Here is a 16,549-nt window from a genome sequence, read left to right as displayed (position 1 = left end):
GCGGCGGCGGCGGCGGCGCCACCAGCAGCCGCCATGGCCACCAGCTGAAGTTTTCTTCAGCTGGCCGAACAAGAAGAAGAGGAAACGGAAGGGAAAAAAAGAAAGAAAAGAAAGGAAGAAGAAGAAGGAAATGGGCTATTTGTTTTAGTGGGCTTGCGTTTGTTTTTAGTTGGGTTTTGACTTGGGTTTTGGTTATTTTTTTTGGGTTTTACGTATGGGCTTGGGAGTTGAAGCCCATGTATTTCAGCTGGGTTTGTTTGATGAAAGGGATGGGCTGGGCCATTTATTTTTCTTTGGGTTTCGGTTGGGCTTAGGTAGTTTTTGGCCCAGAAATAAATAAAATGATGGCCCAGTGGCCTGATTTGTTAAGGAATAAGAAAATGTTTTCGCATATCAGTCCCTGTACTTTCAAGTACTTTCACTGCGGCCCAGAACATTTTAAATTCCTTTCAACTCGGTCCTTAAATTAATTGCACTTTGGTCGCTGTATTTTATCTTTCATTTAATTTTGACCCCTGAACTTTGGAAAATATAATTTTTATCCCCCAAAAGTTTTCAATTTTTGCAATTCAGTCCTTGGCAAATTTTGGCTCTCTTTATTATGATTGTTTCTTTTCTCCAATAACTAATTATGTTACTTTTGAACATATTCAACTTGTAATTTTTAGATGTTTTAAATTTCTTTATGTTTGACATATTAGCGTGAGCTTAGTACTTTTATTATTATTGTTTTTTTTTTTTCAATTAAATTGGTGTCATGATTCTTTTGTTCATTGTGAGTATAAATAGGACAATTTGACTCCATTTAGTTACCATTTCAAACGAGAGGTACCCCTATTTTTATTATTTCAATGTCAATTACGTGCTCTTATGTGCTCCTATGTGTTCGTATGTGTTTATATATTTTTATATGCTTTATTTATTTGATTTAAATATTCATTCAAATTTTCTTATATATGTTTTAGTTAGTTTTTATAATGATTCGAGAAGTATTTAAATACCTCAAAAATGTAATAGATAGGATAATTAGATTTGTTTTATTATATTTTTCCCTCCTAGATTGTAGTTAGGCGCTCCCCGATGTAATAGATAGGTTGCGTGTTTATGTGGTTTATGTGTTTTATTCGCTTTTCTTAGGATTTTGGCATCTAGATATTATGTTTACGTGTTATGTGTTACGTGCTCTTATGTGTTTATTTGTTTTAATTTATGCTTTATTTGCTTCACTATGAATTGTTAATGCGTGACGTCACCACACTAGTCCAACGCTAGTTGTGGCTTCTCTCTTCGCTTATTTGCTAGTCCAACGCTAGTAAGGATTTTTAGAAATGGGCTAGTCCAACGCTAGACCCTTTAAGCCGTCTTGCGTTAGATTCATCTTTGTGTGCTATTCACTACATTTTCATGCATATTTTCATCTTTAGGATCTTTTCTCATTTGTATGATATTCCCTATTATATTATCCCCTATCCTCTATAGGTGCTAATCATATCATTTAGAATTGCATCTCATTTAAGCTAGTTCATTTGCTTGTTCATGTTAGGATAATTATTTTTCAAACATGGGAAATAGGTGATTATAACTTTTTAGTTCAAATACCCCATTAATCCATGTATAAGAAAATTATGTCACGAGTCTTTGTCTCCCGTACCCTTTATGTTGCATTCCCTTTTTCTTTGATCACTTATATATATGTATATAATTTATTTTCTTTTTTTATTTTATTTTAGTTTCATCATTTGCATATTCGTGACACTTTCAAGGAATCATTGTGGCCTTCGCAATTAATGCGATTGGTTCGATTAAACCCTTGAATGGATATTTTGACCCTTTCGGTATTTTATAAATTTAGATTTGCATCCATGTAGAAAATATCCAAATATGATAAAATTAAGGGTTAGATTAGGAAAATTTTGCCTAAACCTCGCAACTAGCTTAGACTAGGTTGAAAGGGTGCCTTAGGTTTGAGTCAATTGAACCTTTGCCTTCCCTTTCTTCAACCGTGACTCCCGAACCCATTTCTCTTGTTTTCAAAGACCTGGAGTTGTCAAAAAGGGTTTTGATTTATTTTATTTTTGTCAAAAATATTTTTCGGGTGACTTGGTACACCAAAACTCCATACCAAGTGGCGACTCCTATTTTTTCTTAAAAACCCTTTTAGACTAAATTTTGGGACCCAAATTGTCGCATTCTTTTTAAGTCCCATTCTAGGTCCCCCTGTCACTTATTTTTAAATAAGATCACATCTTTTATAAACACCTTCTTATTTATTTTTCCATCGCGAAAAAATGGGGCGCGACAATAATTTAATTATATATATATGGGTCTAAATAGGGTTTGGTATGTGTTTGGATTTGGATCTGGATTATAGAAAAATCAAACCCTACCTAGACTCATAACTCTTCTATAGGATTTGAGTCTGGGTAGGGTCTATGTTTGAGAAATTAAATCCAAACTCTATCCAAACACATCGGGTTTGGATAAGATTCGATCCATTGACATGTTTATGTACAACCTGTCATGATTCTAAATGTTATTGCTCATAATCTTTGTCAGTATGCTTGTAATATTTCAAATGCTTGTTTTTGGGAGTTTCTTTTCCATCGTTTGTTATTTGTGCACTTGTGGCGGACTTGATTTCTTCTTGATAAAAATTAGTTGTTCTATCCCAAAAAAGAAAAAACAAACAAGAGTCGTGATTTGGCTATACTTTTTATTAACAAAAAGAGAATCAACAATGATTTTCAATATAACCTCTTGATTACAATGAAAAATGAAGAAAATGTCACGAATTTAATTGTGTTCACTATATTCACGTGTTGACTTTTTATGTTAATTGTATTATACTTCTATTTTAGTTAAAAGATTAGAGATTGCTATTTTAATTGATATTTTACCTTACTTAGTAGATGAGATTTTGGTATATGATAGGAAGGTTGTATAGAGAAGGCATGTAAAAAATCACTTTTTGTTAACGGTTAATTACGCTCGGGAAGCAAGATAAGAGGGATTTTGTTAAATTTTAAGCCAAGACAATAAGCACCCACTAAATAAAGTAGCTTTATAGTATTATTTTACATTATCAATTGCCCAAAACTTTCATGTCTTCTCTGACTTTCATACCTTTACTTTTATCAATGTTTGGGTTTTGATTTTTTGATCCCTCACTTACCTAATAATACATTTACATGCCTCACAAAAGTGATATGCACCAACTTGATCCCAAACTTTAATTCTGACCACAGTATTGCCTGAATTCATGATAAGACCAAGACACATATAACGAAATTTATAGGGACAACAAATTAGAGATTTTAACCCACCAACATCATCCAACCTTTTTTATCCAATCTTAGAATATCTTTTGATCTATCCAACATGTTTGTAGACTCAAAAATTGAGAGAAAATAATCAACAAAAAAGGCAAAAGTCAATTAGTTTTCGTCTGCCCAGAGGCACCAATGACACAAATCAATAAAAATGGCAGGGCAATGAAGGTGATAAAGTCTTGAAAATTAAGACTTTGTTTGGATAGAGTATTATTTGAAATAATTATTGTAACACGTTTTATGATGTGATGTACGTAAGATAAAAAGGTGGGTGGGAAAATGTATTTATGATGCAAACAAAATATTATTTGAAAAAAATTTGATATCCAAATAAATAATCCAAGGAGCAACAATGGACACATGGGGCAAACTGGGGCAGATGGATTTGTAAATCATCCAATGAAGTATTAAATTTAAGTTTGAACTTTATTATTTTGCTCCCTCAACAAGTTTTTTTTATTAGTCAACGTGTTTATCTCCTTTAATTTCTTTTTGAAAACATGTTTTAAAATAACTCACTCTAGGTTTTTTATATATATATTTTTAAATTTTATTATTATAACTTTAATGTATTTAGTGTATCCTTATATTAGTTAAGGTAACGAAACATATAATTGACAAAAAAAAAAGGAAATCTAATCGTATTTAGAATTGTATTTATACATGATTGACTTGATACATTGGTCAAAAGTCAACTCCCAAATGAACAAGCATTGATCTTTCCCCAAGTTCATTCAATTCATCTCAAGCATCCATCCTTCACAAAATGCCATTTTCTCAAGGCAAGTCTAAGTTTTTCCTTTACAATTCCTTTATATTTTGATTCATAATCATTAATTATTTAGACACATACACTTATTTTAAATTTGTGATTTAGATTTTTTTTTATGATTATTAATTTGTCAATCATTCTTATTCTAAATTTTGTAACTTAGAACTTTTGTGTTAACTTATATAGGTTAATGTCTATTAATTGAATTTAGTAAATGTTTACATGATTTTGATTCATGACTTAATTTTCATATTTTGCTTATACTCTGTCTCTTCTCATTAAAAACATTTAATGTTAAGACTTTGATTTCTAGTTAGTGTGGATCTCTTGTTTTAATAATTTTTTGTTACTTATTGTTTGATCGTTTGCTTCGCCCCTAAATCAAAATCTTGCGTTCGTCCCTGAAGACGCAATGATATGGGTTGTATGATACACATGTTGAAATTTTCACTTTGACCCTATCGTACCTATAAAATTTACCACTAATAATCCGGGATGTTCATGGACTGAGTAACCAATTCATTTGCAATTTCACTAACCCTAAGTACAAGTAACGGTTCAGCAAAATTGCATTCCATACCCTAACCTAGAGGTGGCAATTTGGATTGAAATCCATTTATCCATCCATATAATCCATAATTAAATGGATTTGGATTATCCATTTATAGTATTGGTTTTAAATGGTTGATCAAAGTAAAACCATTAAATTAAATGGATTTATATGGATTATCCATAAAAACCATATATATCCATTTACTTAAAAACCAAATAAAGAAATGAAAAGAAAATAACTAAAACCATATATTTCTTCACGTTATTGAGCAGCGAGTCATAAAGTGAGAGAGTCACCAGACTTAGCCCCGCACACAAACAAAACGGGACCAACTAATTTAACCATATATTAACTGCACAGTCTGCACCCACACATGTATGTGTATTTACCTAATAATAACGATTAAAAAAAAAAAAGAAAGTCCCAGTAAATATTTTGCACTACCAGTAATCTTAGCCACCTTTATTAGTTTCTCTTTGGTTTATCTTCATTGTTTATCCTTTCGTGCGGTGGATCATTATTATTATTAATTTTTCTCTTTTTCTACTTTTACACTTGTAATTATCAGATTAAAGACCTTGTCCTTCTCCTCTTCTTGGACTTGGACCAGTTTAGTAGTAGTAATAAATTGCATTGCTTAATTGATATATCAGGCACTCAGGAAAGAAAATTAAGGTTGTTCTGGTTATTAACTTCACGTCTATCATAGACATTTTATTTTGGATCATTTGGAGATAAAAGCGTCTATAGAAATGTTAAAAAGATTATAATCTGTGGCTGGAGAAGAGTAAAGACTGAACAATTCTGAATTATATTGATGTATACTTACTTTATGGAATGAAAAATATAATATCTGACGAGTAATAAAGAATACATACACACACATATAAAATCTAAGTATTTTGTCCTTTTTCTCATTCATATACAACTAAAATTTTCAAGTACACAAAAAAGTATCTTCATATTACAAGAAATGGTAATACAAAAAAAATAACCAAAATATATAAATGGATTATAAATGGATAATTGGTTTTTATTTAATCCATTTAGATCCATGGATAAATTTCATCCACCATCCATTAAGTCAAAACCAATTATGAACCATTTATCCATATTGCCACCTCTACCCTAACCCTATTCAATAGGTTAACCGCTAACCGGTTATTTTGTAGGATCGGTTCAGATATACAGGGTAACTTAACCCTCTTGTACTTATAGGAAAAAAAATAAAAGAAAAACATTATTAGATTAATAAAGAAAACAATACAATAGTTATCTAAATCAATAAAGTTGTTTAATCCTACAACTCTAGAAACCACCAACCAAATAGAAAATCGAAACATAATAGATAATTAAAGTATAAAATATTTTAAACATTTGTTTCATTTTCTCTACTTCTTGAAAACTACTAATTCATTTTTTGGTAAGGATGACAGGTTGATTCACAACCAAACATGTAAGCTCTATATATTAAAAATAAACTAAGTAGTGTTGTGAAACAGATAGAATTTATGAGAAAGGAAAATTTTTTTTGAAGAAAGACGAAAAAATATAGTAGTAGAATAAATGACATTAGCAGCGACGAATGTAGAAAATGGAAAAAATAAATAAAAAATAAGATTAAATATACAAGTTTATAAGTTGTGAAAAATAAAATGTACATTAGATGTACATTAGCATGGGTCTTGTAACTTAAATTATTAGTAAACTACTAAATAATTATAGGTTGAGATTTGGATACCAGTTATCTTAACCAACCTTATACATATGCAGGTAGGTTTGGATGATCACGAGTTTTGAAATTTAAAAATAATACCCTAACCTAATTTGTCAAGTAGGTATGGATAACATAACTATTTTGAAAACTACGGGTTTGTTATCTTAATTTTTGAATTGGATCAATTCGATTTTTTTGATTATTCGCTTTTTTCGGTTCTTTTTAAACACCCCTACTAATAATTGTGATTGTTTTCAAGCGAAAAGTGATTGAAATTTGGGACTAAATTGGTATATTTAACCAATGTGAGGAATGTAAACGTAACATTTTAAAAGTGAAGGGCTAAACAAAACAAACAGCCATACGAGGGACGTTACATTTCATGCATTTTCTCCTCGAATAATGTGTTGGTGTTGGACAAAGTAACAAGTAAAAAAAAAGGGGTTAAAAATAAAAAAGTTCCTTGTGATATATCTAATACACAGAAAAACTCTACGTATTTCAAAACATATAAAATGACACCTCATATTTTGAACTAAATTGTAAACTAACAGAATTCGTTAAATTAACGAAAATGACGGTCTCGACTGTTAAAACTTACCGGATTCCGTTAAATTTACCGAATTGCGCTAAGTTTAACGAATTCTATTAGTTTACAATTTAGTTCAAAATATGATGTGTCATTTTGTATGTTTTGAAATCATGGGACTTTTCAGTGTATTAGGTGTGAGTATTAGGTATAACATAGGGGACTTTTTTGTTTTTAACCAAAAAAAAAAAAAAAGGCACTATGTCATGAAAAGGGTACTATAGAAAGCGACAGGAAACCCGCATAGGTAACATCGGTCTACCCTTTTATGGGAGAAGGAGAATGGGTTATCCTCGGCCTCCACTCTAGTACTTCAGTCCTCCAGTCAACCCTGCTAGGTGACTATCTTCTTCTTCTTGAAAACGCTAATCTTCAATCAGTTCAGTTTTCTTGATCAGGGTTTGCGTTGTTCTATGTAATTATGTTGGCAAATGAGCTATATGTTCTGTTTAATTGTGAGGAGAAACTTTGATGGCTGTGATCTCTGCTAATAACGCTATCAAAGGTCTGTATTCGTAAGGTATGCATCTTTTTGTTGGATGATCAAATTGCAGCTAAACGGAATTAAATTCCTTCAACGCGAGATTGAAGATTTTAATTCTTTTTTCGGGTGCTTAGTGAAACTGTGGGTTTTTTCCCTTGGTTTTTTTTTTTTTGTGGGGGGTGGGGGGGTGGGGGACTGGGTAAGAAAACTGTGGTTCATTGTTCCTTCCATTTTCTTTTTTTTCCCCTTTCTGCTGGTTGGGGTTTGATGAAGTGTGGATTTTGAGAAAATCCCGTTTTCTTAAAGGTGTTAGAGTTATGTAAAATTGGCTAATATGATCTGTTAGTTGATTTTCCCAGTCTTCAGTGGAGATGAAATGAAAACTAGTGAAAAGGGCATGCTACAGGCCTCCTAGATTAAGCTTGCTTAAATTTGGGTTGTTTATGATAACGGTCTTTTTCTTCTGATTTCTGTAGATGTAGCCAAAAATTGTACATCTGCATACACAGTCACACTGTCAGCACAAATGCCATTTACAATAAATAGCTCAAATTTTGCGCTTCCTTGATTAATTACGTCATGTCTTTTCACAAAGTTTCCGAAGTTGTATCAACAATTCAGGCGCTCCTTGTATTTGGAGAGTCAATTGTCTTGGCTTAATGGACTGAGACTCAATCTTGAATCGAATTGCGAGGTTGAGGAGAAAATTAGGAGTCTTTTGTTTATTTGGTTGATATTACAAGTTGGATGTCACCTTGGGTGTGATCAAGAAGCCAAGCATGTCACTTCTGTAACATTTGATGCTTATTGCATGTGACCGCAAATGGTAATCTTCTTCCATCTTTGCCTCCAAAGTTAAATCCATCTTACTTCTTTGATCACCTTTGGTAGGCCGGTTGTTTAAGCCTACCGTTATGCAATCGTGCAGATTTCTCTCCTCTTCCCGACCAACGCCAAATCCGAATTTACTCTAAAGTCAAGATTATGTGGCAAACTTCAATGAAATTGTGTGTTTGAGAATTTTGAGGGTGAAATAAGAGAGAATGTTTGTTAGACTGGCCAAAGTCAAGACAGAGTTGATCAGAGATGAGACTAACCTCAGCCAGCTATATATGTAGTAGTCTGAGGTATCATCTTTGTAATGTTCTTGTAAAGTGAGAACCTAGGTAATAACTACTAATCATGTGAACTAAGGTGATCATATGATTACTTTCACCTTAATTTGTTGACTTTCTCTGCATTATAAGTCTATTCAATGTAAACAATCAAACCAGAGACCACAGCATTTATTGCATAAAGCATGACTTTTGGGATCAGATTAGCAGGATAACCTATTTCATAAGTGTTTTTTCCCAACAATTGAAAGAAATTGAAAGACAACCACAGAGGAAATGTATAGTAGTTTGTGACAAGGACCTGTGCACTTGGCTTGCTAAGTGCATGTGAAATTTCTAAATTTTGTTTTTGGAAACAGATATGAAAGTCTTGTATTACTTATTAAGGAGAGTGCTTGCTTAGTTCATTAATTGTGCAAAGATACACAATATATTCCTTCCAACCCAGATGCAATCCTACTCATGAAGTGGATTAAATTTAATAATTCGATGGAAACTATTTCACAAAATTTTTTCCCTAACAATTGAAAGAAAATGAAAGACTACAGAGGAAGTGTATAGTAGTTTGTGACGAGGACATGTGCACTAGGTTTGCTAAGTGCATTTCAAATTTCTAAATTTTCTTTTTGGAAACCGATATGTAAGTCTAGTATTACTTTTAAGGAGAGTGCTCGCTCAGTTCAGTTCATTAATGCAAAGATATACAATAACCTGCTAAAACTCATGAAATCCTACTCATGGAAGAATTTAGAGGCTCTCTTTTCTGGAGCCCAAGCATGTGCATACCACTACACAATTATTTCATGGCAACCTGAAATTCTGGTAGCCTATTTTTTGGAGCTATTGAATAGGCGATTAAATGTTCTCTCAGGAAGCCTAGTTTAGGGGTTCCTCTCTGGTTCAATATAGAGATATGTTAAAGGGCGTAACTCTGAAAAAGTGAATCAATACAGGATAGGAAACCTTCATGAAGTTACATACTTACTGGTTGAATTACCTTAGAAAGATACATGGATTGGATATATTTGGAGCCATGTATATAGCTTTAGCTTTCGATGAGCAAGGAAGATGGCTTTCTTGAGGTAAGCCAGCTGATGTATAGTGATCTGAAAAAGACACTCCAGTTTCTTACATATCACCTATAAATGAGCAAGAATATACTCTCCTTTTCTTTTTGGAACCTCCAATCAATCTTTATAAACTCGTGTACAGTTTCTGGATGAGTGATAGGACTTCTAGATTGAAGTTTGATCATTTGGAAGGCATTTCTACATTTGGAACATATTTAGTCGTATCAAGTTTCCATAACTGTATTAGGAAGGGGGGGAAAAACTTGTACCGTAATGGTGCTTGTCTTGATATTAGTGCTTTATATGGGATAGATAATGATATTCTTTTGGAGGTAATCTAGACTGTGCCAAATGAGATGTTAGACTTTCAAGATGGGCTTAAATAAATATGACAGTATTTAAATGAGCTCTCCTCAAAATTTACCTTAAAATTACAGATGACACTGTTCATAAAGGGAGATTGAGCATTGAAGGGGTAGATATCAGCTTTCTCAGATAGATGGGCTATGCAAAACAAAATCCATCTATGCATAGATGAGTAAGGTGGTTCATTTCTGTTATGACCTATTCCAGCTTCTTACCATGATTTTGATTGCATATACAGATATATGCTCTTGGAACTTTTGATCGCTTGCATTTCACTATCCCGTTTTGATACAAGTTGCAGTTTCTTTACCATCTTCTGTTTTAGATTTCTTTCTAGTTCCTGGTGAGTTTGAGGAATGCTATTCTTCCCATAACACAAGCATAATCAAACTAACTTCTTGTGACACCATGAACTTATTGTGTTAACCATAGTTACTTGCTCTATTTGGATGACTTTGGTGTAATTTAGCATTTTGGTGGAGAATTGGAGGTTTAATTTAGGTGCTTTATTCATAGCTACTCATGGCGTATGTTTGATACATATCTCTTTAACATGTAGAGTGGTTTCTGGATAATAATTATTCCTACAGGTTCTGATTTCCACAGATCTCGTTATTGATAGTTGTTGTTGCATATTGTCTTTGTTTTTTGTCTGAAAAGTTGAAATGAAAGAATCAGCATAATCTATGTTCCAAACCTCTCAAAGTCTGCTAAAACTGTAAAACCACATTTTCATTTTGTATTTTCTTGATCTTCATTAAGTTGGTCTTGTTTAAGCATAAATACCTGTTTTTATGATGTTAGATATTCAGTTTTCAGACAAAAAATTTCTAAAATTTCTAAAATACCTGTTTCTCAGTTTCTAAAATTTCCATCAAGCAAAAAATTTTGAAAGCAAAGCAGATATCTAGCAGAGGAGACAAGTATGACAAGGAATCTTCAAAACTCAGCTGAAAAAGACTTTTTGTGATCTTTCACTATTTCCCAATACAGAAAATGTGGAGAAAATAGGAAAGGTCTTTTGGTATACCGGGAATACGATAAAGTGTTACCATGGACCCTTGTTGAGATAGAGTGTATCTACCTCATTTATACTTGCAAAATGTTTGGTAACCTAAAGTAACAATCTCTTTGTTTCTGGACTGCATGCTTCTTGGTACACAAGGGGCACACGAGATCCCTTTAAGGTGCCTTTGTGAATCTAGACCATCCAACTCGTGAAGATGGATTCCTGTTGATCCTTTGTACTAGCTGCTTGAGATACCATTGCGAAAACAGTAACTATTAATAACAGTTTCATTTCCCTTGTATTGCTTGTGATATGTTCTTATCTTTGGTACAGCATTACTTGCCTCTTACATAACAAGCATTACTCCTTTGTTCCTTTGACTAATGGATGATCAAGGACATTAGCGAATCCTTATGTTTTAAAACATGTCTTGATTCAGGGTTTTTAATGCTCTTTCTCTTCAGTGAAGTAAGTAATCGGATCAAAAGATCAAAGCTAATATAGCTTGATCTTGTTCAACTAGGTTTAGTCCTTCCATCATTAATGTCAGAAAGTACAAAAGCCGTATTTTTTTTTTTTTTTATCATGGTATGAGCACAAATATTAACTTCTTATCCTTCTAAAGAGTTGACGTCCTTTTATTTTACTCATTTTTGGATTTTTTCTACAGCTTCACTCAGGGCTTTGCTGGATGTTTAGTCTAATAAGTTGATGGCAGACAAATCCATTAGCTTTCTAAAGTCAGTAAAGCAAAGAGCATCATGGAAGAAAGAGCGGGAGGAAGAGAAGAGAAAGCAGTATGAGAGCCGAATTCCCTATCTTCCGACAGAGTGCATATCAAATATACTTGTTCGACTGCCTCTTGAATCACTCCAAAGGTCTAGGTTCGTCTGTAAGACATGGTACAGAATTGTCAACAGTGGCATTTTCATTGAAGCCTATCTTCAACGTTCTGAAAGTGTCTTAATTTTTCTAGTTCCACCAAAAAGAGATGTCTTCTTTCCTTATAGCAGACCCAACTTGCAAGAGCATTCTAATGTTTTCTCTGTTGAGTCTAAGCTTTTTCAATTGCAATCTGTGCCCGTACTTCAGCGACCTGTTATGGATCCGACCTCATTGCTTCACATCAAGTTCATGGAAATAGAAAATTGCAAGATGAAGATGGAAGAGTATAATGCCACTTGTCTGGGAGCAGTAAGAGCTGCTTGCGGTGGTCTAATCTTACTTGATAACAAAATGAAAAAAGGTGGATTAATTGCCTTGAATCCTGTTACTAGGGAATTGACTGCACTTCCTTTAGGTACTTTATTCCCTCCTCATAGTGAATCATATGGACTTGCATTTAGCCAGACTACCAGACATTTCAAACTGGTTCACTTGTTCCGGGATGAGATGCAATATGTTAGCTGCGAAATACTTAATCTTGGAGATAGATCCTGGAGAATGGTTGATGGACCTGCATTTGGAGCTTTTGGCTGGTTTGGCTATGAGCCAGTTTTTGCAATCAGGGCCATACATTGGATTCCGCAAGTTGATCATAGTGAGTACATAGTGTCTATGACAGTTGATGATGAGAAGTTCCATCACATACCTCTCCCAAGAAGTAGCGGAATTCAAGATAGGATTGTGGAAATGCGTGGGGATCTTGGATTTGTGAGTCATGAAGAATTGTGCAAAATTGATGTGTGGATCTTGAGGAATTTATGTGGGGAAGGTTGGACGAAGCAATACAGCATCACAGTGGGTAGCGAGAGCTGTATGATCCCTCTTTACTTTTCGAGGATTTGTGGCGAAATGATTTTCCAGGATGAAGATGGCTCTTTATATGCTTATGACTGCTCTTTGCAGCTTATGAAAAATGTGGAAATGAAGAAGGGAAGTTTTCCTCTTAATTGCCACTATTTTACACATGTTAATAGCCTTCTCTCTTGGAAGATCCAGGGAAATGTGATTGATTAGCATATTTGCTGTACCAGTGCATTGTACATACCAAATAAACTTCAGACTGAAACAGTTTCCTACCGGTTTGAGTGGTGATTTTTGCTTTGTTACCTCTAAAGCATGTAAAGTTTGGATCCCCTCTCTCTCTCTCTCTATATATATATATATATATCCAAAATAGTTGAGATGTGTCATTTGAATTCGCTTGACTGCACACTTGGACGCAATTCTGAAGGTCATTCACTTTGAAGATGCCTGTCTCTGCGTGTTTATGAGGGTACATGTTGGTGTAGTGACGGAACTGGGAAGGTCATCTATGATGCATGCTCGTGCTGGGATTGAGAACACACAATCGACATTGAAGCTCTTAAAGTATATCAGCTACCTTCACATTAACAGTTGAATCTTTTCTACGGTGTGGCCTCTACTACATGGTTGAATTTCATGCGCGCGCACACATATATATATACATGTACACATACATACATACATATATATATATATATATGAAAATAGAATGAAATCACGCCAATCTTGAACCTTTAGCCATGTGTATATACGCATAAAGTTGAATCTCATGTATTTTTATGCATGCACATATATGTATGTGTATGCATATAAATAATGTACCATTTATGTAAATTCTCACCAGTGAAAGTAATTTTATTTAATAAAAACAGTGTGTGTGTTGAGCCAAAAAAAAAAAAACTATATATTGGTTGCCATAGTATGCATGATTACATGAACATCCCAGTGTTCAAATTTGTTTGATTATTTAACAAATTTGAAATTTTGTTCAAATTTGACTTGTTTATTTGTCAAACCAAGTTTAAACAAATTTTGTTGTCGAGTTTGAATATTATTGAACATAAAATGTTGTTTAAGTTTAGTTTGATTAGTTAGCGAACCAAATTAGAACGAACTTTTACCAAGTTGAACTCGATTCGAGTATCGAATAGTTTGGTTCATCTTTTAGTCCAATCCATGAGCTTTTGAATTTTTATCAAGGAATGGTGGAAATTTATTTCAAGAAAGAAAATACATTGGCTTCAACTGGAAAGAAAGCCTTCATATCTTTCATTAATTTCAATTGGGTTCCGTTTGGAAAGGATACTTGACTAATTTGTGCTGTTGCATGGTTGGGCTGATGAGGAGCGTGTAGAAAAATACTTGCGAAACCTAGTAGCAATTCCTAGCAAGGAAGGTACAGTCAAGGTAATAATTAATAAAAGCATAAAGGCATTGATAATGATTGTTAATACCAAAAAAAAAAAAAAAAAAAAGGCTTAACTGTCTACAGCGGATAGTAGTTGACAAAACTTCAGTGCTGACCTATAAAAGAGAGGTAGGGCTCTGTCTCTCGAAAAAACTCCCATGGTTAAGTCAGTAATTTATAGAGAATAAATTGCAGAGAAAGAAACTTTCCAAATGTGTAATTCTAGGGAGAGGATAGAATTTACTATATGAATGAAAGACTGACCTAAATTCCTACCAAACCTTAACGGGCCTGAAAAGCTATAGACCGGTGCCTACCAATAATTTCAAACTTCTAAAATTATTTAAGGGTTGATATTTCTTTTTATATATCTAACGGTAAGTGAATTGATACTCATGGGTATGGGTGTGGTATCAAAAAAGTATTGTTGAACTCCCGAAAAAGATAATCAATCTTGAACCTAGATATATTTTGGGCAGGAACCTTGGCATCTAACCTTGATCCAATAGCTAAATAGTTTTGGAAACTTTTAGTTGGAAAATACTTTATTCTAAGGGATAATTTCAGGAAATACTTTATTATGAGATTTCTACACTTTTTTGCTACCCCACTCCGAAATTTTAAAAATGTGCTTACTTCATTGACTCTTACAATTTAGGAGATTTTACATGGTTATATGGGGGTACATAATTGAGCCACTTATAACTAAATTAACCATAAATTGAAATGCAATAAATTTTAAAATCTTGAATACTAAATCTTTTAATGATAATTGTTAACATTTTAAGATTTTTTTCTATATTTTAGTAGTTCTTGAAATTTCTTTCCTGAAAAAAAGATTAATTCTCCTATTGCTATATTATTACATCATAGAATTTTCATGAGAATAACTAGATATATATAAAAAAATATGCAAAAAAGAGGGTAAAGTATTAAAAGATGTTTACAACTGGATTTTATTAAATTACAAATAAAATGTAATCACACATAATCTTTTTGTTTCCTTTCTTTTCCAAAATATTTGGTGTTTCTTTTCTTTTCTTTGCATACGTAATCCAAATAGGAAGGTTAGAATTCGATTTTCTCTACTTTGATTTCCTTTCTTTTCCATTAAAATCATTTCCTTTCTATTAATCCAAACATTGCATGAAAGTTGTTACTCTTTAATTACAAACTATGGAAATTTCTTATTAATTATGTGAAATAAAGGAACTCATAAGAGAAACAATAATTAAAAAAAATGACATATTTTAACATATTTTATGATTAGCAATCTATTGTGGTATTTCTTCTTGAGGAGGCCATGCTTTGTCTTGTCCAATTTTTGTTCAAAATCTTTCAAAGGCCAATACTAAGAGTTTAGGAATTCTACATGTAAATCTTGATTCCAAAGTAACAAAATTTCCTCTCTAGATCTTTGATTTTGTTTTTTTTTTTTTTTATGTAGTTTGCTTGAAAATAGCCATTGTAACTGAATTCTACTATAGTCATGCTAGTGTTGTAATTCCCTCAATTACGTGATACTTCCTAACTTTGGTCTTTACTTTTTATTTTTAACTAATATTCCATTTTGATTTTGAATCAACTAACTTGTACTAAGTGGAAGGTCAGTTTTGGAACGAAATAATCTTCTCACTCCAGAAATCATTTTTTTTATTGTTGATTTTTTTGAATTGGGTAGATTTGTTAAAAGAAAATAAGTTTTAAGGGAGGTTAGTGATATTTTTAAAATCTCAAAATAGGACAGTGAAACTGTTAGAAACCTCAAGGGAGGTTTTTGAAATTATTTCCTATTTTGATGGAGAAATTAAAAAAAAAAAAGGCAAGGAAACAAAAGCCTTCCTAGCTAACTAAGGCGCACAGCATGGGCGCCCTTGCAAGGAGCGGATTTTTTTATATTTATAGCAAAGGGTAAAATATAGAAAAATCCTCATGTGATTTTGCCAAGACTTAATTGGCCACCCTATGGCTTTGAAATGTCTATATAATCTTATCATGTATTAAACTGATATGGAATTTGACCGACAACTAGTGTTGTTATACTTCGACCGGACCGGTCGATTCGACCAATCCGATCGTGAATTGGTTGATTCGACCAGTTCAATCGTGAACCGACCTTCTTCTCGAGTTGATTTATAGTACAAAACCGCTTTAGTAAAAAACTAGTCAAAACCGTTAAAAATTAACTATACTAGTGACCTGATTTGATTGGTTGATCCAGTTCTCAAACATTTCTTTCTTATTTTCCCCAAACATAATTTGACTTACCAAAATTGTAACACTTTTATTTATTAATAAAAAAAAGAAAATGCAACCCACTTAATGCAAATACCAAAATCTCTCCCTTTTGTGAATGATCTCTGAATCAAGATGTTTTCATCCCTATCA

General features: G+C 33.0%; 1 protein-coding gene and 1 pseudogene across 3 annotated transcripts; both read left to right on the top strand.

Moving 5' to 3' along the window:
• LOC113776818 overlaps positions 1 to 8,890 on the top strand; it is a 13,015-nt pseudogene extending 4,125 nt beyond the window's left edge.
• On the top strand, positions 7,214 to 13,090 carry LOC113777666. Of its 3 annotated transcripts, none has more exons than XM_027322826.1 (2): positions 7,214 to 7,298; positions 11,675 to 13,090. In XM_027322826.1, the coding sequence occupies exon 2, from the start codon at positions 11,716 to 11,718 to the stop codon at positions 12,961 to 12,963; it is 1,248 nt and encodes a 415-aa protein (XP_027178627.1). In that variant the 5' UTR covers positions 7,214 to 7,298; positions 11,675 to 11,715; the 3' UTR covers positions 12,964 to 13,090. The 3 variants fall into 3 exon arrangements, with proteins under 3 accessions (XP_027178627.1, XP_027178626.1, XP_027178625.1); XM_027322825.1 differs by having other exon boundaries at positions 7,218 to 7,465; XM_027322824.1 differs by having other exon boundaries at positions 7,218 to 7,480.
• The last annotated feature ends 3,459 nt before the right edge of the window (positions 13,091 to 16,549 follow it).

Source organism: Coffea eugenioides, chromosome 7 (genome assembly GCF_003713205.1).
Source record: "Coffea eugenioides isolate CCC68of chromosome 7, Ceug_1.0, whole genome shotgun sequence".
NCBI classification, from domain to species: domain Eukaryota; kingdom Viridiplantae; phylum Streptophyta; class Magnoliopsida; order Gentianales; family Rubiaceae; genus Coffea; species Coffea eugenioides.
This window is presented reverse-complemented; position numbering and strand designations above follow the sequence as displayed.

Bases quoted from the DNA above. Each gene is read 5' to 3' on its own strand.
- LOC113777666 (XM_027322826.1), top strand. From the start codon at position 11,716: ATGGCAGACAAATCCATTAGCTTTCTAAAGTCAGTAAAGCAAAGAGCA.